This window comes from Aedes aegypti, chromosome 3 (genome assembly GCF_002204515.2).
Source record: "Aedes aegypti strain LVP_AGWG chromosome 3, AaegL5.0 Primary Assembly, whole genome shotgun sequence".
NCBI lineage: Eukaryota > Metazoa > Arthropoda > Insecta > Diptera > Culicidae > Aedes > Aedes aegypti.
Window position 1 is genome coordinate 256622387 of NC_035109.1, and position 27834 is coordinate 256650220.

Below are 27834 nucleotides of genomic sequence, written 5' to 3' on the forward strand. Positions count from 1 at the left end.
TGTGTCAAGATTTTACAACAACAGTACCCTATGTACAAACATTTTTTTCCCAGAATTCCCTTCTAAGATTTGAATAGAATCGGATTCAAGATTCTTTGAGTATATGTTTTAGAAATTTTATTAGAATCCAGTTTATGCTGCAGTAAAATGTGATCGCGAACTTCTCTGACGAGCTACAGCTTTCCTTCAAATTTATTAGAATTATAATTTTACTTAGCAAATAGTTCAATAGACATGGGAGAGGAGGCATATTTTTAAATATTATAACATTTTTCAATTTAACAAAAAAAAAGGTGAAATGCTATTAGCATATATTGTTAAAACAACAAGAATATCTTCAATTTGCCATCGTAAAGTCAACGAAAACCCTTTGAAAATGGAACATTTATTAGATATGTTTCTTCCAAAATTTTGACAAGTGCATCACGCATTTCGGCGCCCCCTGGAGACTGGCGCCCTTGGCGGGTGCCAACCTGGCCAACCGCACGCTACGGCACTGACGATATACTATACTGAGAGGCGAACCCGAACTTTTGCACAATTATTTGAATGAATGTTTCAATAAAAGTGTCCATCACAGATTATAAGATTACTGCCCTAATGCCGTACCGGTTTGAAATTTTGGTCGACGGATGTTGAGAAAAATAGCCACAAAATTTATATGAATTAACAATATTCCATATTGTTACATATCGTATACTGAAATGTTTTAACATGCATGCTTTTGCACTCCTAAGTATTTCCACAGATAACAGACGTTGAAGTCCGATTGTAAAACTGTATAAGCCAATTAAAGGTCATTTTTAATGGCAACACAAGTAGCAACATCGTAGTGGCGCTGTCATCGCTAAGTTACTATGAAGATGACAGTGGTGAATATGAAATATTTCAAGATACTGATATTCACTACTGATTGGCGCAATTCGCTGTGTGGCGGCGCTAGTGCTTGCAAGGAGTTTCAATTTGAATATTTACACAGGTTTTCAGAAAATTTTTGTTCTAGCATAAACATCTGTTATCTGTGGTATTTCTATTGAATTTTTTTTCTTGGGAAATGGTCTTTCTTTGGAATGAAATCAAATTTGTAATGATCATTGAACAAGTGATTGATTGAAATTTCTTCACTGTTACGTCTGTGATAATAGTATTGCTCAAGGCAGATCAACAAGGTATAAAAATGAATGTAATATTTATGATGAAAATAAAAAAAATACACTAATACAAACTGACAATAAAAGAAATGTTATTTTCTTCAAACGCAAATCTTAATGAGATATTGCAATTAGCTTTTGTTTATTGCTTAATATACTGAACTAGTTCTTATAAGTAAGCTAAACCGTTAGGTATTATTTATTCCTTCCATTCCCATGAAACGCTTCTCTCAACCATTATCAGCTTGATATTCGTAGAATATGCATTTTTAGACATTTTAATCTATGCAGGGTTCTTCAAGATCTTATCTAGCTAGAAAGTATTGATTTTTTTAGTTGTGGAAAAATAAATGATCTCAAACAGTTTTTTTTAACAACAATCTTTTGAAAAGCTATTTTACTTTTTAATGTTTTCCTGTATCTGCCAATCACAATACTTGTTTTAACTACCATTCCTGATAACAATATTGAATGATGCGGTTCACTTTCATATCGCAAATCGGGGATTTCCTTGAAATAATCAACAATCATCCCATTGCGGCGACTCATGATTCGGAACATCTTCTGCGTTGTTCACTTGTGGTGATCACCACGCCAGAATGGCTTCTTTGCGAGTGTTTCTAATCTTTGAAATTATTATTGTGTTGTTTCCAAGTGAACTGAATTTTCAAATTCTATTCGCGAGTCCTCAGAATTATTTCAACTTGGTAATCAATATTTGTGAAATAACTAATGCAGTATTACTGAATTGCTTTCTGTTTTCTCAAGACATGTGATCTAGCGGATGGGAAAGAAGGTTATTGTGTGGATGCATTTCTTTGCCGAGACAATGTCATCAACGTCGATGGAGCTGGAATCGTTGATCTACGATTTTCTGACGATTGCGAAAATTATTTGCTGAAATGTTGTTCAATCGAAACGGTAAGATTATTAGCTAGCACAGTGAAAAATCAGAAGAAATAAGCAATAACTGTACCAGTTGGCCTAAAACCCTTAAATTAATGAGGGAAATCCCCAGTGTCGGACAGCACTCAATACCAGACATCGTCAAAAATTGAAAAATCATGGTCAAATCAATTGTGTATTAAAAGAAAAGAATGCTAATATGGAGCGCAACGATTGCGTAGATTCACAAATCTTTCAAATATGTACCGTCAAACGGGGTAACTTGCAACAGGGGTGAAACTTGCAACACATTGACGTGTTACCAGATTGACGTTTTCTTTAGAATACAGTAAAATTATTTGAATGTTTTACAACGGTTATTCACCTTAGGCATAAAATAGAAGATTTCGGCGAGGGTTTGAGTATGATTTCTAATATGGTTGACTTTCTGGTGGTGAAAATCGTATAATACGTTTGAACGTATAAAAACAAACCCGAAAATCGTTCCTAGTACCTCACAATGGCAAGAAATATGCCATTCTAGGTATTGGCTATAAGTTACAGTAAATATTAGTGTACAAAAGAACTAGATACAAGTTTTGTTAATTTCACTTTTAAACACTAAAAAAATTCAAAATCGTTTTTGACTACCTTTGTGGGGTAACTTGCAACAGAAATTTCAATCTCAATTGCTAGATGTTTCTTGCCATTTGTCATCAAAAACACTTAAAGAAGTAAAATTGAACATTTATTTGTACAATTACGATAAAATTGTTGTACTTCAACTAATTAATTACGTACTTAGTACAAAACACAAGATTCGTTACATAAATCCCATTATTATTGGAATTATTTTTTTTTCTCCGTGAAAACTGTTATTAATGTCAAAAATCTGTATCCATAGTAACTTGCAAATCTGTCATTGTAAACTTTCTGCACAAAGTATAATGATAGCTATGTTAAAACACCAACAAAAACCATATCAAGACACATCATGTCAAAACATGTATAAACAAAGTTTTGTGAATATAATAACAAGTGATTTTACATTAATTTAAAACTCATATTTCAATCAATAATAATAAGTTTTCATAAGGTCACTTGTTTCTGTTCATTATCATGCTTTTACTTAGTAAAGTATTGAATTGTAGAAAAAACACGGTATTGGTTAAGTTTTTGATAGTTACCTTCAGATAGCACTGTGTGTTGCATGTTACCCCACATTAGGGGTAGCATGGAAAATGCATATTTTTTGTCTCTCCTGACTCCAGGAAACCAAATTATAATAAAATAAATACTACGTGGTATTCTTTACGTGGCGATTAGGATGTCAAATTGTTTTTGGTTAATCTGAATCCTTAAATTTTTCAGCCACATAGCTTTGAAGTTGAAAATTGTTGCAAGTTACCCCGTTTGACGGTATGCCTCTTTGAAAAAAGAGATGGTTGAAACCCTATAAACAGTTGAAGTATTGCCTCAAATTCAATATTATTAAGACTTCAAATACCGTACTAAGACATAAGTGTTAATTAAATGTTTAAGCATCTGGTTCCCAGCGATCAGCAAACCGATTTTATTTCAATGATCTATGGCCCATAATGTTAACTTAATTATGTGTGAATTTCATCTTTCTAGTGGTATTCAGTCGTCCCAGAGGAACGTGAGTCATTGTGATAAAACACGGTCTACAAAACCTCCCGAGTAGTTGTTTGTTGTATCTCGTTGAAAAATCTTACAATGGACGACGACATTTTTAAACCTATGAATTTCATGAGCTTCCGTGATGACGTAGACGTATTCAATATTTTGTTCGATCAAAGATTTTAATAGTTTCTTCAAAGATTTCCCATTGTGCATAGTTCATATATCCACCTAGAACTCAAAAGATTCTTTATAAAACTCTTCCAAGGATTCCAGTAATTCATTCGATAATTATACCTTGACATGATTCAGATATTATTATTATTAGCTTTATTAGGGAGATTTAGATGATTAAAGATATTTTCCCGAATATTATCCAAGGTTTCCTTTAAAGGCTTCTTCCCGAATTCTTCCACAGATTTCTCCAGAGAATCTTCTTAAAATCCCAAAGGGACTCCTCCAGGGTTTCATCAGAGAGTCCTGGAATCTCTCGAAGGATTCTTCTACAGAATTCCTTCAGGAATTCTTCTACATACTCCTCAGCGATTTTTCAAGGAATTGCTCTAGGCAAATTTCACCGCTTAATATTTCAGAGATCCAGAGATTTCATTTATTCCTTCATAATTTAGATATTTTCCCGAAAATTCTCCAAGGGTTCTTTCGAGAATTCCCCCTGGAATTCCTCTAGAATTTTACCAGGGATTCTTCCAAGATTTACTCCTTCAATTTGTCCAAGGATTCATAAAAATGATCATCAAGGGATTTCCTCTGTATTCTTTCGAATGATTTTCTCAGGAATTTCTCCAAAATCTACTTCAGAGATATGTATAGGAATGTTGCTAATATCATTTTGCCAATAAATAAAAGATATTTTCGAGAACTTCTCCGGGTATTCCAATAATTCTTACTTTCTTCAATGAACTCATGAAGAAAAGAAAAAAAAAATATATATATATATATACAGTATTGGACAAAACATTTGCAACTTTTTCGATTTTTCATACAAAATGACCAATTTTGGTAAGCTAGATCTCAGTTATTTATGGAACGATTCGAATGAAACTTCCACAGAACATCAGATATAACTTGAATTTTAACATATATTTTTGAATAATTTTTCCAATCACGAGTTTATAGGTAATAACGGTTTGACCAAAGTGTAATTTTCGACGAAAAATTCAAAACATTTTATCTCACAATCTGATAGCCATACACAAAAACTGTCTTCAGCAAACTTATTCATCTCGTCAAAATCTACAACTTTGCTGAAGATACCAAAAAGCTATTCCTTCAATATGTTTAGTTATGTCAATTATAAAAAATAGTCAAAAAATTCACTTTAGTCAAACCGTTACTGCATTTCAACTTGTGATTGGAAAAATCACTCAAAAATATATGTTAAAATTCAAGTTATGTCTGATATTCTGTGAAAATTTCATTCCAATCGGTGCATTAATAACTGAGATATAGTTTATCAAAGTTGGTCATTTTGTATGGAAAATCGAAAAAGTTGCAAATGTGTTGTCCAATACTGTATATATATACCATGCCCGCACAGTTACGGATCACCCACAGTGACGGATCAATTCGGCGTTTAACATCGGATAACTCGCTTTGAGCATATACGTTGACGTAAAACATATTTTTCCCATGTTATACAAGTTGTCTTCTACCATTTGTAATGTTAAGCACAACATTCAACCGCTAAATAACGGTGTATTTGACAAATGTTTAGTTGGTATCACACAGCTATCATTATATGGTCGTTTTCTGTAAGAAGTGTCGTCACAATTCATAAGCTCCCACAGGTGGGAAAATTCAAATGTTATAACATAAAACATGCTCGTTCGCTTCGATTCAGTATAAATTCATCTTTGGCAAACATTTTTGTTGATTGTTGATTCAAAATACCGAATATTAGCACTTCTAACTAATGATCCATAATATGGACCAGGAAATGATTGTTTACGACGGTTATGGATGACTTCCAAAGAATGTTGATTTCTGCCATATTAAGCATTGGATTCGACATTTTCGGACAATGGCACTAAGGATAAAACTAAAAAAAACATCAAGGTTTGTAAATTTCATTTTTATGCAGACAAAAATGGGCGGAAAACTTGGTGTGGAGCGAAAACAGTACATGTCTCAGTTACTACAATGCAGTATTACAAAAAAAATGGCATTTTACCCTTGTTTCCAGCTTTAACACTGCTATTTTTTGCAGTAATATGTGACACATTGTTAACTTTCGCCAAATCATGCAATACAGATGCATTGAGTTGAAAATCTCTTGATTTTGCGCACTGATCCGTAATATGTCACAATTTGATCCATAATATGAAAATTGATCCATAATATGTTTTTCAGAAACCGATACAATTTTTAATTTTTATGCAATCCTATGTAAAAATTAGACTCAAAACAGTGTACTAACCGAAGTTCCAATTTAAAACGATTCAATTCGTGCTTTTATATTACAATTTTACGTTTTCCATGTCGTTTTATTGAATTTTATAGGTCGGACTCCACACTATTTGATCCATAACTGTGGGGTCATGGTATTCCTGGAATTCCTCCAGAGAATACTCCAGAAATTCCAGTGATTCATCCAGAGATTTTTCCTAAAATTCTCGTTGAGATTCCTTTAGGAATTCGCCAAGGCTTTCTCCAGGAATTCATCATGCAAATATCTTCAGAGATACCTTCACAGTATTCCTCAAGAAATTCCTTCAGGGATTTCTCAACGAAGTTTCGAAAACTCCTCCAAGGATTTCAGTAATTCTTTCAAAGATTTCACCCAGACCTAGACATAATTCAGATATTTTCCAGAAATTTCTCCTAAAATATCTCCGAGAATTCCTCCAGAGCTCCTCCAAAGATTTTTCCAAGAATTTCGTCTGCAATTTCTCTATTTTGCAATTGCTCTAGAATTTCTCAAAAGGATTTCTCTAGGAGTTTGTCTTCCTACAATAGGTCCTTCAGTGATTCCGAGTAGTGTTGGATCCGTTGAATCTGTTGCATGCTCCTTGTGGGCGAACGGCGGAATCCGGATCCATTGTGTCCGGATCGCGTTTCGCGGAAGAAAACACGAAATGCGCCGGTGAAAAACAAAAACAAAACGCGTCAGTAGAGTTTGATACGTTGAACCTGTTGTATGTTGTAGCGAGCAACAAAATCAGTATCGTGTTCGGTTTGCATAGTAACCGCACTATCAGTGTCGGTCATTCGTGTATATGCTCACGTATTCATTTCGAATTGTATATTTATCGTTTACCAAAACGAATCCTTTCCCATATCCAAACTCCCAGTGTTTTCTTGTGGAAGTGCAGAGGACTCCTCGGCTTCTGTAAAGCAAGTAACACGTCAACATTTCCCTCCTATTCCCAAATTGACCTGCATTCGGACGCAGCCGGCGCCGGTATTGTTTGTTATAATAATGAGAGCACCAGTACTTACACAATGAGGATGCTACTGATCCCGAGTAGTGTCTGTTGGTTTCCTGTGTAAGTACAGCTGTTCTTGCAATAATGGAGTAGCAACTGCGGGCGGTCAATCATGCTCATGCTCATGCTCTACAATAGGTCCTTCAGTGATTCCTTAAGGAATCTCTCTTGTAATATTTCCCCAGATAATTTAGTGATATCTTCGAAAACTTTTCCAGGTATTACAGTACTTTCTCCAAGGATTTCCTTAAAAGTTTTCTCCAAGAAATATTTCAGATACTTCCCAGAAATTCCTCTAAAAAAACATCCAGTAATTTTTCTAAAGATTTGTTGACAGATTTCTCAAAGGCATTCCTCCACAGATTTCATTCAGAAACTGGATTTCTCGAAATAACTGGACAGATATCTGAATTCAACTTATAGAAATTCCTTCATTGATTCCTCCAGAGATTTCTCCGAGAAATCTTCATCGGATTTTTTCAGACCAGTGCTGGAAAGCGTCAATGTAAATAGAGGGTGTCGCGCGACTTTTACATAGATGCTTCTCTCACTGTCATCGGATGGCGAGACAATGAAAGAAGCTTTCTTCAAATTCTCCTTCATTTTTCCGTCGCTACGGCTTGTGACGGAATTGTAAGCTAGACCATTTTTATTTCATTATCAAATATGATTGTTATTCATATCGCTAATATCATGAAAGGATATCCATTTAACTTATCAAACACATTTGCTTCCCGAAATTTTACAAAACCAGATAGAAATTGTCATTGCGAACTGACGGAGTGAGCACATGAAATATGGCTTCGCCTAGTGACAGTGAGAAGACTGGTTTCGTCAGTGTCGCAAGCCGGTCATGATTCTTAACAGCCCTGCTTCAGACTTCCTCATTTTTTCTAGGAATTCCTCCAGGAATTCTTTTAGGAATTACTCAAGAACTCCCTTCTCCACGAATTTTTGTAGTAACATTTCAGCAGGAAATGATTCAATGAGTTTTTCGAACACTCATCCAAAGAATGCAGTGATCCTTTAGAGAATTTCTTTAAAAACTTCACCATGAAATATATCAGATATTTTCGAAAAGGGTACATCTTAGACTTTTCCAGGAATTGTTCAGGAGTTCTTCCGAAAAATCTTAAAGGGATTCCAAGGGTTCCAGCATTGTTTTCAGGAATTCCTCAACAGAATTCCTTTAACTCCTTCTGTCAGTCAGTTTCCTAGGAATTGCTCTAGGGAAATTTAAGGCTAAGTAGCCCATCATTCGTTTTGGCAGCAATGATGATTTTTCAGCTTGCATTTCAAAGTGATAAAACTTAATATTGATAGTTTATATTGACTTGAAAAAGTATCACTGTACGCGCTAACATGCATAAAGTATGCTGATACTTTTTCAGCTGTGTCAGTGCAAAACCAACTGATTTTCTTTGATTCGCAATCCTCAGATGAATTAGCAACAATCATCAACGACGCGTAGAAATTTCAATGACGGCCTACTTCGCCTTAAATAATTGAGAGCTTTTTTCTTTTTCTGGAGAGATTCTCTCCAGAAGATTGGAAGCTTCTCTCCAGAAGCTTGGTATCTTCTCTCCAGAAGCTTGGTATCTTCTCTCCAGAAGCTTGGAAGCTTCTCTCCAGAAGCTTGGAAGCTTCTCTCCAGAAGCTTGGAAGCTTCTCTCCAGAAGCTTGGAAGCTTCTCTCCAGAAGCTTGGAAACTTGGCTGGTGTTTCTACCCTATTATAAATGAGTAACAAAATCGCTTAAAACCCAAAATTTTTGAATTATGGATCTAGCGGCTTAGGTGTCCGGTGCTGGGAGATCTCCTCCTTCATTAAGATATAAAATATCAGCATTCATATTCACGCGAATAAATAATTTCAAATTATAAAATAAAATTACTTGGATTTTTTTCAATCTTCGTGTAGGCATGTGAAGACAATAAAGGAACATGTGTTCCCGCTAACCGATGTGAAGCCGAGTGGAACAGTCCCAATTACAAGATTTTCAGGGAATCTGATGAATGTGAATGGAATGACTACAAATGCTGTCCAAATGAGAAAGTCAAAGAGGTAAGTTACAGTTCAGAGAACGACTCATAAGATATCCCAATACAACGAATTTCCCTTGACTCTGAATTGTCTATCCTCAGCCCAGCAATCCAGTAGCAGAATGCGACGTGGATTCCATTTGTGTACCCGATGCCGACTGTTTGGTCCAACCGGATGGGAATGGATTGTTAGAAGCACGAAGTTCAATTTGTAGTGGCACAGAAACATGTTGCCCGCGGAGACAAATCAGAAAGACAGTTACTAGCCCTTGCCAAGAGATTGGTGGCCAATGTGTTCCGCAGGGCCAGTGTTCATCGGTTTTTTCTGTGGACATTCGAATTACAACTTGCGATGAGCCAGGATTCGAATGCTGTATGGAGTCTCCGGCAACAACTGCAAGTACACCATTTTTAGGGAAAGTATGTGCCGTGTAATTGTGTCAACATTAGAATAATGAAATGTATTTTTTTCCAGTCGTGTGTCCGCGGTAGCGGAAAATGTGTCCCAAGGAAAGAATGTAAAGGTACCGTATACAGGGATCGAGATAATGAGTGTGGCGGCTTAGTATGCTGCGCTGGAGCAGTGGAACCCAGTGTGACTTCAACAACTACTAGTAGGCCTGTGACTTCCTGGAAGGTAAAATGTTCATACCGTGAATACCCATTACGATCAATGTTTGCTACAAATATTAGAATTTGGTGGTTTAGTACATATTTTTAGAATCAAGGAATTGAGCTGTGCTAATAAGTGCATAATGCTTCCTTTCAATGCACCGTCCCGCACTTTTATGGCATCCAAGAATGTCTAATTTGTTTTCGTTATTTTACAGAAATATTGAATCTATTTCTTATAAACAGGCTTGATAATGCTCCTCAACATCATTAGAGTTCGGTGAAATACTCTAGAGCAGCGTGCTGCCTTTGCTTCTTTGCGAGGGAGCGAAAAAATGCTAAGCAGAGCGGCAACGAAAAATGAGCGAGGAAGATGCAGCACATAACACAACAGATTAAAATTCCATCAAAAAAGGTGCTCTCACAACTCCCCGAGGACTGTTTGTTCGGGTGGCAAACTCAAGAGTTCTTTTGAAGTATGAGTGAAGGTGAGCATCGCAACAAGAGAGAGAGAGAGAGAGTACCTGAAAAAATATTGTATTTTTTTGCACTCTCACTCGAATCGCTTGAGGATCTGTGTTGAAAATGTTGTGTTCAGTTTTTTCTCCTCAGAAAAACGGCAAAATCACCTCCTCTTTGCCTCACAGAGGAGTTTCTATAAAGCCTGCTTATAAATTTACATATCATAAACTAGTGGTCCCGGAAAATTTTATCATGCGATTAAGTAGGCCAAAGTTGCCATTTTCGCATACGAAAGGAAGTCAAGGAAATTTCCATTACGAAAAGATCCTGGACCGACCGGGAGTCGAACCCAAACACCTTCAGCATGGCTTTGTTTTGTAGCATCGGACTCTAACCATTCGGCTAAGGAAGGCCCATCCTATGATACGTACTAACCTAAAATAATAGAAATGAATGCTTACTGAATGTTTTTGATTGATTCAAAATACCAGTGTTCTGAAAAACTCAATTTCTCTTAACTCAAGCTTGAGAGTTGTCAATCACGCAACTCAGCAGTCAAAAAATTATGGATGATTTGGTTCATCTTTTTGACTCATTGTCTCGTCTTTCCACAGTTTACTTACACACGGCAATAATTTTTTGTTGGTCTGGTAAAATTAGAGTAATCATTTCTTACATAAACAACATTCGGGTTTCATAAGTTTTTGACGGGTTTTGCGACTGGTTTGAGTTGATTGAGTGATTTTGGATCAAACTCTCAAGCGTGAGATTTGCGAAGCAGATCTCTAATGAGTTTGCTCTCACGGGAGAGCATATTGATTGAGATTGAAGAAGAGTGAATGCTCTACTGAAATGGCTACATCCATAATTCATAAGGTTTATGTTTGGCAATGCTCATAACATCTCAAAATGAGGTTGACGTCTCTCAGTAAGATCATTGAATTATACCAAAAATATCCAAATTGCTTTGAAGTTTCGGTTTTTCCGAACAACTTGCACTACAGTAGTTTCTAGTCGTTCAATACAGGCAGTTTGCATCCGTGGCTATTCATATTACCTCGTAATACTGCGAGAAACCTATTAACAATATGTTCGGCATTTGAATCAAAATGTTGTTCCATACTTTTGCGTTGAAACAATACTAAACAAGTTTAAGCAAACATTTTCATAGACACACCCAACAGCTAACAGTTAGACTTTGCGAAAAAAATATTTTTTTTTTTCAAATATGAATTAATTTATGCGTTTTTGATACATTTGAAGTCTCTGTTGGCCTCAATTGTTCGGAATATGATCCAAAACGGTACATTGGACGTATTCGTTTAATCTCAGAATATTATTGGATAACTTTTGGTTAAAGTATTGAATATTATATCTCATTCATTTCTCTGAAGTTGCGGTATTGTAATTTTACCGCTGTTACTACACTTCACACATCTTTACACTAGTAGTCACTAGCAGTGCTGTTAAATGTCAAAATTTTGTAAAAATTAAAATGCTTATAGCGCTTTCCCATGTGAACTATCACATGAGCAAGTATTGCCAACCGATACTAATTCGCAAAAAAATCATCGGAAATCATTTTCCAATGACTTTTTTCACAGGGAACGATAATATTAGCAATATTCAATTGTCAAAGTCACGTGATATTCATGACATTTAACAGCACTGGTCACTAGTCGCATTCGTTGATACTCATAGTATCAGATATTGCCACCAAGCGTTCGTTGATGTGGAATTCGGACATCGTCACTCATCGTCGATCATATATAGTCATCGACAAATATAATCCTGGATGTAACCATCTTGGAAGAGCTTTTTTGAATTGGATACTCAGTGCCGGATTTGGGCTTCGGGGGCCCGGGTTAGATCTCTTGAAGGGTACAAAATTAGCTGTAAACACCAATCAAAGGAAAGTTTAGTTTTATGAAAACAGAATCTCTTAAAGCTCCAGAAAATTGTAATATTACTCAAATTTGACAACACTGGAATATTGAAAAGTTTCTTGTACAATTTGTATTCAGAGAAACAGGGGCCCAGATAGCCATAGCGGTAAACGCGCAGCTATTCAGCATGACCAAGCTTGAGGGTCGTGGGTTCGAATCCCATAATGTCGGAAACTTCTTGAAAATGCGAATGTTGTCGATAGTTTTGAAATTGTCTTGCGGAGTTTTCAATCCTGACAAGGTTTTGGATTTTGTTGGAATTTCATGATCACTGGTTATCAGGGATTGAATCCTGAAAAAATTGAGAGAATCTCTCACGTATCGCTCTCTGTAACTATCATAACATGCTGCACATTATGAGAGACTGTTTATCGTATACTGCTACAACTTTGATCAGATTGGGGGGATAGTAGTGCATGATAAAACTCCTCTAAACATGCTCCAATCCTGGGGGACACTATTACTATTGGAAGTTCGTGGATTGTTTATCGTGCCAGTAAAGAAAAACACCTATCCCCAACGGTAAATGAGTGAGAAAAATGGATTTTATCGACGCTCTCTCTTTGGGGCTCTCGCTCGCTGCTTCCATTTATCAGACTTGTTACACCTTGCGATACAATGACGATCGTGGACCGCAACAGATGGGATGTTTTTCTTTGCTTGCTTTGATCGTGCTTCATACTCAAATGAGAGCGAAATCTACAATGCCTGCTGGTTATGCTTATGAACAAATGTGGTTAAGATCAATGGTGTTTACAAAATTTCTTTGTTGCTATATTGTATGAAAATTTCTATGTTATTTATATCTGTAAAAAATAATCAGACCGTTTCGTTTAGCAATATCTGATTAAATTGATCATAATAATTATCGTCTAGCTCAAACCTCTGTAGGGGTATGTGGCGGGACCATCATCAACATCATCATGAAAGTGCCCAAGTAGGTATAATATTTAAAATTATTCATGTTGCGGGATCAAAATCTTCACCCATCATTCGATAGTTAAGTGTTTTGGAGGCTCGATTACGCGGAAGAATTATACAGAATGATTTATTTCATTTAAGTAAAAAAACAATGCGAGTGCCTCTGGTTGTGAGATTTGTAACATGGCTCTAATTCGCCATGTTACAAATCTTACAACCAGAGGCACTCGTTAAATGAATGGCCGATGGAACTTTGAATGATCCAGATTATCGAAAAACATCCAAAATTCTATCCAGTTATGTGGTGAGGTTAAGCAAGTCCAAAGTTTTGTGAGGAGTCTTGCAATTTAAATGTAGATGAGTATACAGTACCCCGTTCCAAAAGCTTCATGTTGCCAAAGTTAAGCCATGCCAAAATCGAACAAATTTGATTATTCTTACTATATCTTGAATCACCGGAATAATGATCAAACATTTAATTTCTAAATTTTGAACATGGTGAGCCTCAGAACGGCCCTCTGAAACATTGAAATTAACAGTATAGATGGTTAACCCATGATCTTTGGTTTTGTATTTACAGTATAGGACAATGACAATACATTTACAAATTTTAAGATTAACCATATAAATGATCAACTTTGGCAGGCTAGACCTGAGTTATTTTTGAACTGATTAGAATAAAACTGTCACAGCACGTTAGAGATAACTTGAATTTCAACAGATCATTCCAAGTATTTTTTTTTTATTTTTATTTTTGAAAAACTATAACTAATATTGCGAATATTTTCAAAATTTTCCGTTCTGCGGTAGCCGCCAAGTTCTACCGCAGCTGTCAAAGTTCTACCGCAGGCTTGAGAATTATTGTATCATTGAACGAAACCATCTAATCAAAGTATGCTAGTAGAGTCCAAAGCAATGAAAGCCATCCGAAAACAACAATCATCATCGTGGTTTCCAAGGTATCATCGCAGACGATCGATGATGCTTTATGAAAATCAGTAATGTGACAGCTGCGGTAGCCTTCTGTTCAACCGGAAGAGAAAGAACGGAAAGTTATCTCTAAAATTGCAATATATCTGAAAACATGAATGCCCGACACAAAAATTGTTGTCAGTAAACTTGTTCATTTAGTTTCAATCCACAACTTTGTTGAAAATACCATGAAGCTATTCCTTAATTATTTCAAATTATGTCAGTTATAAACATTTCCGAAGAAAAGATACTTTAGTCAAACTGTTATTGCTTTTTAATGCGTGAATGGAAAATTCACTCAACAATTTATGTTCAAATTTCATGTTATGTCTGAAGAGCTGTTCAAATTTCGTTTAAACCGGTTCGTAAATACGTTTTAATTTTACCTCACCAGTGATGCTTGAAATCCTTTATGAGAATCGTTCTTGGTATTCTTAGACAATTAGAAGCATATTCTTTTTTTTTTGTATGTATTCAGTTGGAGCTGTTTGACAGTTTAACTTGTCAAGGCTGAACCTTCGGTCTGGCTTTTGCCAAGTTTCCCCTCTACCAGGACCAATACTCAGACGGACTAGCCTATGGTGCCCACATGAACACTGTTTTTGTATTAGTATTGTGACGTGATAGTTTTTGAAAAACACCCATATTCCATTGCTTCTGAGAAAAGGAAGCATTGTGAAAATCAGCAGCTCCATCAGAATTTGTTTGAAATAGTAGTGTAGTAGTGTCATTACTAATACTGTCTAGTCAAAATGGTTTTGAATAATTTGTCATTTAAGTACTATTCTGATTACTCCTGCCTTTTACGTAATAGTAGAGGCTTAAATGCCAATTGTCGTGAAGTCTTAACAAAGCTAGGGTAGTAGTTCTAGTTAATTTCATTTTTTATTGTTAAAAGTATTTATTGGTCATTACGTTCATATATCCTTAAAGAAAAAAGTCAAGGAATGGCTGTTCAACAATTTCTCGAACCTAGCAAGTGAACCCTAATGATCGATCTCAGCGTCTTACTTTCCATAGTCATTTTCATAGTAAATATTTAAGAGTAAAGTTATCTTAGGCTTTTATAACAATCTCCTACAACACACTTAAATTATTTTTACGGATTCCTGTGAAATCTCAACAGCTGAACAGTTTGGTGAAATAAATTTAACGGAGTACGGTAAATTTTTACAGTATTCGGTAAAAAATCACCGTACTCCATTAAATTCCGACGAAATACGGTGTTTTATTTCACCGAACTGTTCAGCTGTTGAGATTACGGTGAAATTCATCGTAGTGTGTTTAGTGTGTAAGATTCACTTTTCGGTGGCAAATGCAATGCTTCACAACGCCTACTAATTTACAAGTAGAAGTAAATTTTTCGAAAATGAAGCTGGAATTAGATTATTTATACCGTTGTTATAAAAGAGGTATTTCTTATTATGGCAATGTAAAAACCATATTGAAATAAGATTACTTACTTTACTTTTGCTGGCGCTACGTCCTTCAAGACATGACCTGCGCCACAATGTTACGCCAACTAACTCGGTCCATGGCTGCTAACCTCCAATTCCTCGATCGCCCCACACTTCCAAGATCCTGCTCCACTTGGTCAATCCACCTAGCTCGTTGCGCTCCCCTTCGTCTTGTACCGGCCGGATTTGAGTTGAACACCATTTTTGCGGGATTGTTGTCCGGCATTCTCACAACATGTCCCGCCCATCGTACCCTTCCAGCTTTGGCGACTTTCGTGATACTGGGTTCACCGTAGAGTTGCGCAAGCTCGTGGTTCATTCTTCTCCTCCATACGCCGTTCTCACATACTCCGCCGAAGATCGTCCTAAGCACACGTCGTTCAAAAACTCCTAGCGCTTGCAGGTCCTCTTCGAGCATTGTCCACGTCTCATGTCCGTAGAGGACTACCGGTCTTATTAGCGTCTTGTACATGGTACACTTAGTACGGAAGTGAAGTTTACCAGACCGCAAGGTCTTGTGGAGTCCATAGTAAGCACGACTTCCGGCGATGATACGTCTTCGAATTTCTCTGCTGCAGTTGTTATCCGACGTTATCAATGATCCGAGGTAGACGAATTCGTCCACCACCTCGAACTCATCCCCGTCGATCGTCACGCGTCTGCCTATGCGAGCACTATCGCGCTCGGTTCCTCCAGCCAGCAGATATTTCGTCTTCGACGTATTTACCTTCAATCCAACCCGATCTGCTTCACGTTTCAGCCTGGTATACTGTTCAGCAACCACCTGGAACGTTCTTCCGACAATGTCCACGTCGTCAGCGAAACAAATGAACTGGCTAGATTTATTGAAGATCGTGCCCCGCATGGTGAAGCCCGCCCGTTTTATAACACCTTCGAGCGCAATATTGAACAGGAGGCAGGAAAGACCATCGCCTTGTCGAAGTTCTTTGCGTGTTTCAAACGGGTCCGATAAAGCACCCGATATCTTCACACAGCACTGTACACTATCCATCGTAGCTTTGATCAGTCTAGTCAGTTTCCCGGGAAAACCGTTCTCGTCCATAATCTTCCATAGCTCTTCGCGGTCGATGGTATCGTAGGCCGCTTTGAAATCGATGAATAGGTGGTGCGTAGGGACTTGATATTCGCGACACTTTTGGAGGATCTGCCGCAACATAAAGATTTGGTCTGTCGTCGATCGACCGTCCACAAATCCGGCTTGATAACTTCCAACAAATCTGCTTGCCAGTGGCGATAGACGGCGGAAGATGATCTGGGAAAGCACTTTATAGGCTGCATTAAGAATGGTGATCGCTCGATAGTTCTCACATTCTAACTTGTCACCCTTTTTGTATATTGGGTATATTATTCCCTCCTTCCACTCCTCCGGTAGCTGTTCTGTATCCCAGATCCTGGCTATCAATCGGTGCAGACAAGTGGCCAACCTGTCCGGGCCCATTTTAATAAGTTCCGCTCCAATACCATCCTTTCCAGCTGCTTTGTTGTTCTTGAGTTGTTTGATAGCATCCTTAACTTCACCTATTGAGGGAGTTGGCACGTCTCCCTCATCCGCCGTACTGATGAAGCCATTCCTCCTGCTGTCTTGATCTTCCTCCTCTGCGCCGTTTTGGTGTTCATCGTAGTGCTGCTTCCACCTTTCAATCACCTCACGTTCGTCCGTCAAGACACCACCATCCTTATCCCGGCACATTTCGGCTCGCGGCACAAAGCCCTTGCGGGATGCATTTAGTTTCTTGTAGAACTTACGTGTTTCTTGAGAACGATACAACTGCTCCATCTCTTCGCACTCCAACTCTTCCAGGCGGCGCTTTTTATCCCGGAATAGATGGGTTTGCTGTCTTCGCTTCTGTTTGTATCGTTCCACGTTTTGACGGGTGCCTTGCTGCAGCATCATCGCCCGCGCTGCATTCTTCTCGTCCAAAACCGTCTGACACTCCTCGTCGAACCAACCGTTCGGTCGATTTGCTTCCACGAACCCTATGGCACCTTCCGCTGCGTTGTTTATGGCTGCTTTGAGACTACTCCAGCAGTCCTCAAGAGGGGCTTCGGTGAGCTCTCCCTCTTCCGGCAACGCTGCCTCAAGGCTTTGCGCGTATTCAGTTGCGACTTCGGGTTGCTTGAGTTGCTCCAGATTGTACCGGGGCGGGCGTCGGTACCGAATGTTGTTCACAACGGAGAGTCGTTGGCGCACTTTAACCGTCACAAGGTAGTGGTCCGAATCGATGTTTGCGCCGCGATAGGTTCTGACGTCGATAATGTCCGAGAAGTGCCTTCCATCAATCAAAACGTGGTCGATTTGTGATTCAGTCTGTTGGGGTGATCTCCAGGTGTACCGATACGGGAGGCTGTGCTGGAAGTAGGTACTTCGTATGGCCATGTTTTTGGAGGCGGCGTAATCAATCAGTCTAAGGCCGTTTTCGTTCGTAAGCTGGTGAGCGATGAACTTCCCTATAATCGGTCTAAATTCCTCCTCCTGGCCAACCTGAGCGTTGAGATCTCCGATAACGATTTTGACATCATGGCTTGGGCAGCCGTCGTATTCACGTTCCAGCTGCGCGTAGAAAGCGTCCTTATCGTCATCGTCACTTGCTAGGTGAGGGCTGTGCACGTTGATTATGCTGATATTGAAGAAACGGCCTTTGATCCTCAACTTGCACATTCTGTTGTCGATTGGCCACCACCCAATCACGCGCCTCTGCATTTCGCCCATCAAGATAAAAGCTGTGCCCAGCTCATGTCTATTGCCGCAGCTCTGGTAGATGGTATAACCATCCCTATACGTATGTACCGTCGACCCTTTCCAGCAAACCTCCTGCAGCGCTACGATGTCGAACTTGCGGACCCTCAATAATTCGGAAAGAATGCGGGTACTTCCCAAGAAATTGAGAGACTTACAGTTCCATGATCCGAGTTTCCAATCGTTAGTCCGTTTTCGATGCCTGGGTCTATGCCGATTGTTCCGGTCCGAATTTACATTGTATGCTTCCTGTACTGATGATTTTTACGGCTGGCTTGTAAGGCCTGCACCAACCCCCTGTCTCGCCGGAGGATCATCGTGCACAGCACTGTTTAGAGTCCCACGCTGGCACTAGGACGATGATCAGCCGCTCCTAACATGGAGAACAGACGCTGTTTTGAGCCGCCCCTAACATGGAGAACAGACGCTCTTATAAGCTACACCCTCAGAAGAGAGGAGCCCCCCTTCCCTGTCAGCATACGACCAAGGTTCCACCAGGGTTGGTTACCCGATCTTCCCTACGGTTACTCGTATCCCAGGCGGCACCACGGGGAGGTAGGGATAGGAGTTACTGGACAAGAGGCTAAGGACCACAAATGGGGTCTATTTTATACCTGCAGGTACGCGAAGTACCAATGGTACGCATTGTCCAGTCATTTACCACCCTTGAAATAAGATTGTCGCCACTTATTTCTACTCAGTGAATCTACTAGTCATTTTCCTCAGAGTAATATTCCCTACGTCGTATATGATAACGATGTTTCTAGCTAGCTAATAGTAAGAGTGGCTACGGATCATTCTGGTTAGCAAAAGGCAAACTGATCATCACCAATAGTATTAATCTCCACTTCGAAAAGATTATTTATTTGAAATGGGCATCAATTCTATCAATGACGCAGAACGCCCGTTGGATCACATCCGAGATATTAATGCGCCTATGCCAAATGAATTATGACGCGGCTATAAGCAAAAAATGCCAAAATGTGATACCACCACTACAGGTTAGAGTAAGGTGGGGCAAAAGTTCGACCTTAGTGGTATAATCAAAGTTTCCAGGAAAATAATAGCAGATGAAACAAAACAAATACCATACAGCGAACCTTCATCACATTGGCTATAACTTTGCTGAATAAACTTGCCAAAATATTTACCCATTTTTAGTTATAACAGTTTCAAAATTGATTGTCTTATTCGAACTTTTGCCCCACCGGTGGGGCAAAAGTTCGTTGGCTAAAACACAAAATATCAATACTTTTATGCCAGGCATACTTTCTACCAGCCGTAAACTTATGTTTGCCGAAAAATACACACTAAATTTTCATCAAAAAATGCCCAAAACAGGGTTAATTGTAATACACCCAAAAAATAGCAGTTTTTCGCAAAACTAAGGGAAATGTAAAATTTTTGTGACATTTTTCGCACGATCAGGCAAATTTCGCTAAATTTAAAGATAATATGTAGATTTCAGGAAATTTGAAAAATTTTCCGTGGGTTTATACATGGGTCGAACTTTTGCCCCGCAGATTCGAACTTTTGCCCCGCTATGGGCCAAAAATTGATTCCAACTATTTATGGAAAAACTAATCCACGTCAAAGCATCCTTAAAAAAAAAAAGAAAGTTTGACCAAATATTACAATATTTACGTCGAAAAACAACAAATAGCCATAACTTTTCCAGATCTCAATCGATTTTTTTGATATTTGGAGTGAAAGTCTCTTACTTGAATAGCATTCGAACCACCATGACATTTCTAAGTTTTGATTTGATTTGAGCTAGAAATCTTGAAAAGAAACTCTTGCCCCACTCGAACTTTTGCCCCACTTTACTCTACGCCTTTGGTTTCCATCATATGGGCTAATGGATTATGCCCTCCCATCGCGGCAAGGTCGCATAACCAAGGGGAGGGAATTAGAAGCATATTCTTGATTTAATTCTTGTCTTAAACCAGCTTCCTGGCGAGATTCTCGCAAATTTCTCAGGACACTGGCAGTTTTTGTCATTATTGTAGAAATTTGCAATCCTTCACTGCTATCGGGGAGATTTTTAACTGATATGTTTTGTAAATTTATTTGAAGATTCCCGACAGATATCTGACAAGGTTTTTGGGGATTGCTTGGGTTATAGTCATTCCTGGCAAGTTTCTTAAATTACTCATAGCTGCTTACAGATGATGCTTAGTGTATACCTCCAAATAGGTATCTGTGCAATGATTTTTTAGAGATCTTCTCGGATATGTGATGCAAACCATGGTAGATTTCTGAATTTTTTATATTTTGTAGAAACCTGGGAATTGTATTGTTGAATTACTGGCTGATTTTTTGGAATATTTTTGGGGAATTACTGCCGTTATACGCATAATTGTCCCATGTTCCAAAATATGCAATCGAGAAAAACGCGTTTAAAGATTTTATTACATTTAGGCCTCGTATTGACCAGGTGTGTGGTAAATTGAATTGAAATCTTCACAATAGTGTAAAGAATAGCGTGTTTATTAGAGTCAAGAGTTTGTATTCTGGGAATAAAGTAAATTTAGCTACGAAATTCAAAGTGGGACTGTTATGCCTAGAAATACGGGATTTTTGGTGAATTTCTACGCATAACAGTCCCACTGAGAGTAGTGACCAATTATGTGCTGAACATACTGCTGTGGATAACCGTTCTTACGTATAGATTGTACCGAACGTAGAGGACGTATATACTCAAGACTATGTTAAGGCACCTAATGAAGGCTCAAGTGACATGTGCCATACGGAGCCACGTGTAGAGAAGTGAAAAAAAAGGTTTTATAGTTTCCAAATTTGGGATGGAAAGCAAAGTTTTCTGTATGTGTGATAGTGAGAAAATGTATGAGTTAGTGAAAGAAAGAGTGGATGAGTAAGTAAGAGAGTTTATAAGATGTAATAAATTCCTAAATCGACTCTTCCAGCTGCAGGCTTTACAGAAACTCATCTGCGAATTCAAGGTTATTCTGCCGAGTAAATATTTAACTCAAAATTCACGACACAAATCTTCACACGATTTGACATTTCTTTGGACTTTGTTTGCAATACATATCACGATATTTTTGATACATCGCAAATTAAGTTTTAAAACCACCAACATATTTGCAACTTGCACCGAAGAGCCAACTATGCGGAATAACCCAGTATGTGGCCAGGTCATCCAAAAAACCTGCAATGAGATCAAGCTTTTTTTCTGCTAAAAAATTGTTTCTGAACATGGCATGTTTCAGTGTCTAAGTTAGAACTGTCCACACAATTCGCAATTATCTTGTTCTTATGTTAGTAATAAAATATTCACTCGTTATTTATTACTATCTAAACTGCATCATTTTCTGGGTTTCTACATTTACTTACTTATAAATCAATCGAATATGACAGCCAATATTTTTTTTTTTTTAGATATTGGAATCAAATCTTTAACGTTAAAAATAACGAAGTCGTTGACGTTGAATCAACGCTGTACGTTAACGTTATTGTTAAATTGTTTTTCAACGCAATCAACGCAAGCTTCGTTAAACGTTACAGGTTAACGTCAACGAAATAACGAAACGGCGTAATTACTGATTCTTCAAGTGGGATTATTTCAGTATTCCTCGTGATAAATCCAAAATTACGGTGAATTTCTAATCGATGACGGCGGTTAAAAAAAAATTAAAAAAAATTGTGATTGACCTTGAAAATTCAACTGAAATTCATTGAAAACCGAATATTATCAAATTGAAAATTTCAATCAAATTTGACGTCAGACTCGCATGAATGACGAATGCATCCCGATAATACAAACACATAAAACGGGTTGTGTTCCACATGGGATGTAAAGTCAACGTAAGAAGATGTTCAAAACGATTTTCACAAACACCAGCTAATTCAAAACTCACAACTGAATATTTTGTTCAAGATTAACGCAGCGAATTGTATAGTGTGACAGTTATGCGTAGAAATACAGTAGTGGGACAGTTATGCGTAGAAATTCAACAATGGGACAAATTGACTTGGCTTGCTTTTTATTGATTTTCCGAACAAAGTTAATTTTTGATAAGTGTTTTCCAAAACTATACGTAAAAATGAACTGTTTGATGACAAAAAGTCAAAATGCACAAAAAGTAACATGGGACAATTATGCGTATAATGGCAGAATTATTCCTCGAAATTTTGATTTACTTTGGCAGAGGTTTTCTGAGAATTGGCTCATATTTTACAACACTCTAGATAAAAAGCAAAACCTTAGATGAACTTTTTTTTAAACATGGAAATTACAGAATGTGGTACTTTTTCTATAATGCAGCGATGTAACAAAAAAAAATACAGAAGGTCTTCAGTTATTTATTGAAATTAATAAATGAAATGAAAAATATACTTCATTTAAAAGCGCATTTTACTTTCTTTTACTTCCATAAGCTTTGATTTCATGAACGTGAATTTCCGTGGTTTTGCGGGATGTTTATGAAACTTTGAAGGAGAATGCAGCTTCAAATATGTTGGAAACCACTTTTTCAGAATTGGAAACGAACCAGCCACAGGCTTAAAAATAACAATATAACTTTTTCAGAATAACTTTGATGTCAAAACATGCATGTATTATTGGCACGGTAAATGGCTGGACATGGTATCAACACCAATCTACACAGAAAAAAAACCGTTCTCGTATCCGTGAACAGCAGGCGTGAACTCGTCAACAAGCAAAAATACACCGCGAACTAGATCATGTATACGAGACCAATCATGGTAGTTCACGGTGTATTTTTGACAGTTCACGTTTTCCAGAACGCTTTTTTGAGCGTGTATTAGAGAATGTGCATGTTTAGGCTCAAAGGCCGGTTCTTCAACTTCAGCATAATAAACGTGCACAGCCCTCACTCCGGAAGCACTGATGATGATAAAGACGCTTTTCACGCGCATCTCTAATGAGAGTACGGCTATCCAAGCCACGACGTCAGATTCGGCATAGGAGATCAAAACGATCAGGTTGGCCAGGAGGAGGAATTCAGACCGACTATTGGAAAGTTCAGCGTCCACCGGATGGCGAACGAAAACGGCCTACGACTGATTGATTTCGCCGCCTTCAAGAATCTGACCATTCGTAGCACCTCCAACACAGCCTTCCATACCGATATACCTGGTGATCACCACAGCAGACAGAATCACAAATCGACCACGTTCTGATTGATGGACGGCCCTTCTCCGACATTATCGACGTCAGGACCTATCGTGGCGCTATAATCGACTCTGACCACTATCTGGTGATATTTAAACTGCGCCCAAAACTCTCCGTCGTTAACAACATACGGTACCGATGGCGAACCCGGTATGACCTAGAGCGGCTTAAGCAACCGGATGTCGCAACTGCGTACGCGCTGCACCTCGAGGCTGCATTACCGGAAGAGGGTGAGCTGGAAGAAGCCCCTCTTGAGGACTGCTGGAGAACAGTGAAAGTAGTCATCAACAATGCAGCAAAGAGCAACGTCGGGTACGTGGGACGGAGTCAACGGAACGATTGGTTCGATGAGGAATGTAGGCAGATTCTGTAGGAGAATAATGCAGCGTGGACAGTCATGCTGCTGCAAGGGATCCGACAGAACGTGGAACGTTATACACAGCAGAGCCGCCTCTTTCGGGAGAAAAAAACGCATCCCGCATCCCGCAACGGCTTCGTGCCGCGAGTTGAGATGTGCAGGGATAAGGATGGGAGCATTCTGACGAACGAGCGTGAGGTGATCGAAAGGTGGAAGCAGCACTTCAACGAACACCTGAATGGCACTGAAAACACATGAAACGAAGGACGGAACAACGGAGGAAATGCCTTCGTCAGTACTGCGGGCGATGGAAACCAACCAGCCCCCACATTGAGGGATGTTAAGGATGCCATTTACCAGCTCAAGAACAATAAAAGAAGGTAAGAATGGTATCGGAGCTGAACTCATAAAGATGGGCCTGGAGAGGCTATCCATTTGTCTGCACCGGTTGATAAGCACAATCTGGGAAACAGAACAGCTACCGGAGGAGTGGAAGGAAGGGAATATGCCTCATCTACAAGAAAGGCGACAAGTTAGATTGTGAGAACTTTTGAGCAAGCATCATTCTAAATGCGGCCAACAAAGTATTATCCCAGATCATCTTCCGTCGTGTGTCACCTGTACTAAAGGAGTTCGTGGGAAGTTATCAAGCCAGCTTCGTTGACGGCCAATCGATAACGGATCAGATCTTTACTGTACGACAAATCCTTTAAAAATGTCGTGAATACCAGATCTCAACGCATCACCTTTTCATCGAATCATCGGCATACGATAGAATCGACCGCATAGAGCTATAGAAAATCATGGACGAGAACACCTTTCCCGGGAAGTTCACGAGACTGATAAGACCGACGATGGAAGGTGTGCGAAACTGTGTGAAGGTTTCAGGTAAACACTCCAGTTCTTTTGAATTCCGCCGGGGACTAGGACAAGGTGATGTACTCTCGTGTCTGTTATTCAATATTGCGCTTGAAGGTGTTATGCGGAGAGCCGGGGTACGATTTTTACGATATCCAGTCAATTTGTTTGCTTCGCGGATGATTTGGACATTGTCGGCCGAACATTTGAAAAGGTGGCAGACCTGTACACCCGCCTGAAACGCGAGGCAGCAAAGGTTGGACTGGTGGTGAATGCGACCAAGACAAAGTACATGTTAGCGCGACAGGGCTCACCTAGGTAGCAATATTACGATAGACGGGGATACGTTCGAGGTGGTCGTCGAGTTCGTCCACCTAGGGTCCTTGCTGACGGTTGACAATAGCCGTGAAATACGAAGGCACATAATTAGCGGAAGCCGGGCCTACTATGGCCTCCACAAGAAGCTGCGGTCCAAAAAGAATCACACCCGCACCAAATGTACCATGTACAAAACGCTCATAAGGCCGGTAGTCCTCCATGAAATGTGGACGATGCTCGAGGAGGACTTGCAAGCACTTGGAGTCTTCGTGGGGCAGAACCGAGAATGGAGAGATGCGGCCACGAACCGAGTATTGTGGCGTGAAATTGTTGATTCAGTGTTATCTGTTTAGATGTTAACTAAATAAATGAAATGATATGTATGTATTTATATGAATAGTAAAAAAATGGCCTACAATCTGGAGAAATCATGTGTGATACATAAATTTATAAGAAAAATACATTAGTTTGAAGGAGGTCCACTGCACGTATCCCTACAAAGAAAAAAAAAAAACAAACATTTTAAAACACCACCAAGTTATATTATTTGTAGCAAAATTAGATCGTAGTCGGTATTTTCGTGTTAAACTGATATAAATCGTTATATGATATTAAATTATAAATTTCCGTTATTGCAGAGTTGTATGAATAATAGTGGAATGTGCACTCAAAGAAACCAGTGTAAAGGTACGGTATACAAAGATCGATATAATGAATGCGAAGGATCAGTCTGCTGTGCAACTCTCACACCAGCAGTTATATTGCCTATAGGGAAGGTAACATTTCAAATATTCATATTTTACAGTAGAATAACAATTATTGATCGCATTTGCAGTCCTGTTTTAACAACAATGGAAAATGTACATTGAAGAATGAGTGCGAAGGAGTTGTGTATAGAGATCGACATAACGAATGCGAGGGCTTAGTATGTTGTGCAACTCAACGAACCACGGATCCCACAACCCCACCCACAATCCCCACTCCAACGACAACACGCAAACCGGTGACACTCGGGAAGGTGAGAAGTGTAATGTTTCTTTGTTACTAGTAGTAACCTCAATATTTTCAGTCTTGTCTAGATAATAGCGGAAAGTGTACTCAGAGAAAAGACTGCCAGGGCACGGTGTACAGAGATCGTAAAAATGAATGCGATGGATTGGTATGCTGTGCTACGGCAACAGAACCAGTCCGTACTTGTAATTCAATGAAAGGTACATGCGTAGCTGACCAAAGTTGTTTGCGTAAAACTACTCATCGTGCTGTAGACTGTTCAACGAATACCGTTTGCTGTCTGGAAGTAGAAATTGAAGTTAAAGAATGTGGATATCGTAACGAAAAAGGCATTAAGTTCAACACTATCAATCGTAATGATCGAGAATCGCAATACGGTGAATTTCCTTGGATGGTCGCTATTATGGTTAACGAAGCTGGTGTGTCAAAATATGTTTGTAGTGGATCTCTGATACATCCAGGAGTAGTCCTTACAAGTGCAGAATGCGTGAAAAAATATCGTCGGACCTCGGACGATCTGACTATTCGTGGTGGTGAATGGGATATGGCTTCTACACTAGAACCTATTCCTCATCAAGAACGGCGAGTGATGAAAATTATAAGCCACTCTGGTTTCCAGCCTCACACATTGTTGAATAATGTGGCTCTCGTGTTCTTAGATGATGAATTTAACCTAGGTTCGACAGTCAACACTATATGTTTGCCACCTCAGAACTTTCAAATAGACAATGGAGAAGTAACCGGCACTGGTTGGGGCAGTACTCCTCAAGATCGCAAAAAATATCAACAGATTCTCAAGAGTATTGATCTTCCATATACACCGAAATCAGATTGTGAACGTAAGCTACAAAAAGCTACATCAAACAGAAGTTTTAAGCTTCATCCTAGCTTCATATGCGCTGGGGGTGAGACGGGCGTAGATACATGTGCAGGGGATGCAGGAGCTCCCATAATTTACTATATTCCCGATGATGTGGAGCTCAGGTACTATGCTGTTGGAATGGTATCATGGGGTGTTGGATGTGGAAGAGCCGGTACACCAGCCGTATATACAGATATTGGTGTTTTCAAGGAATGGATAGATAGAGAAATGGAACAGGAAGGTTTAAGTACAAGCTATTATGAGTATGTACCTGTATAAATAGGATGGAAAAAAAAATAAATGTTTAATTTGCTTTAATATAATTCATATATGGATTTGTTGGAATGGTAGGAAGACGTTCGGAATCCCACAGCGAAGCTCACTATTACGGTTGCTTCGAGCTGTAATTCATAATATTTCTTTTCAAATTCAACTTTTACTTATAGCCCAATTTTAGTCTGTATTGTCGCTGTCCAACTTAACTTGGCAATAGAGTTTGAATGTTCGATAATTTTAAACATTTTAGCTTTCAAAATGTTTCGTTCTACGTTCTGTCACTAACTGTTTATCTTTGTTTAGTGATGATACATGACCAATGAGATTGATGGTACTTGAAAATATTATGGCAGAATAGATACGCTAGAGTTGCTACCTATTTCGTTGTTTATATCCGAAAAATCTCCGTTTCTTATAAAGTTTCAATGCTAGTAATGTACTAGCTGAAATTCAGTTTCGACGCTTTTCCGCAATGATATCTCAGAAGGAGGGGGACCGTAAATTCGGGTGAAATTGATCAGTAGGGGGAAATTGATCATTGTGTCACACGATTTTATATCCGTCTAATAGAGCACAGAAATCAATGCAACCTATGTAAATAAACGTTGTTTGTCTTAACTACTGTAGAATTGCATGTTGTGTAGCTTTTTATGTTGAGGAATGCTTATATCTCTGAAAATAATACAAAATTCCATAATCGT

General features: G+C 38.7%; 1 protein-coding gene across 1 annotated transcript; it reads left to right on the forward strand.

Moving 5' to 3' along the window:
• Positions 1-1702: 1702 nt before the first annotated feature.
• LOC5575325 (transmembrane protease serine 2) lies at positions 1703-27501 on the forward strand. Its single transcript, XM_021851296.1, has 8 exons — positions 1703-1858; positions 1920-2072; positions 9043-9186; positions 9267-9584; positions 9640-9801; positions 25623-25760; positions 25820-26002; positions 26054-27501. The coding sequence occupies exons 1-8, from the start codon at positions 1751-1753 to the stop codon at positions 27134-27136; spliced, it is 2289 nt and encodes a 762-aa protein (XP_021706988.1). The 5' UTR covers positions 1703-1750; the 3' UTR covers positions 27137-27501.
• Positions 27502-27834: the final 333 nt, after the last annotated feature.

Excerpts from the sequence above, each read along its gene's own strand:
- LOC5575325 (XM_021851296.1), top strand. The coding sequence starts at position 1,751 with ATGGCTTCTTTGCGAGTGTTTCTAATCTTTGAAATTATTATTGTGTTG. Across the intron at positions 9,585-9,639 it reads GTACACCATTTTTAGGGAAA|TCGTGTGTCCGCGGTAGCGG; the intron begins GTATGTGCCGTG and ends ATTTTTTTCCAG. Across the intron at positions 9,802-25,622 it reads GGCCTGTGACTTCCTGGAAG|AGTTGTATGAATAATAGTGG; the intron begins GTAAAATGTTCA and ends CCGTTATTGCAG.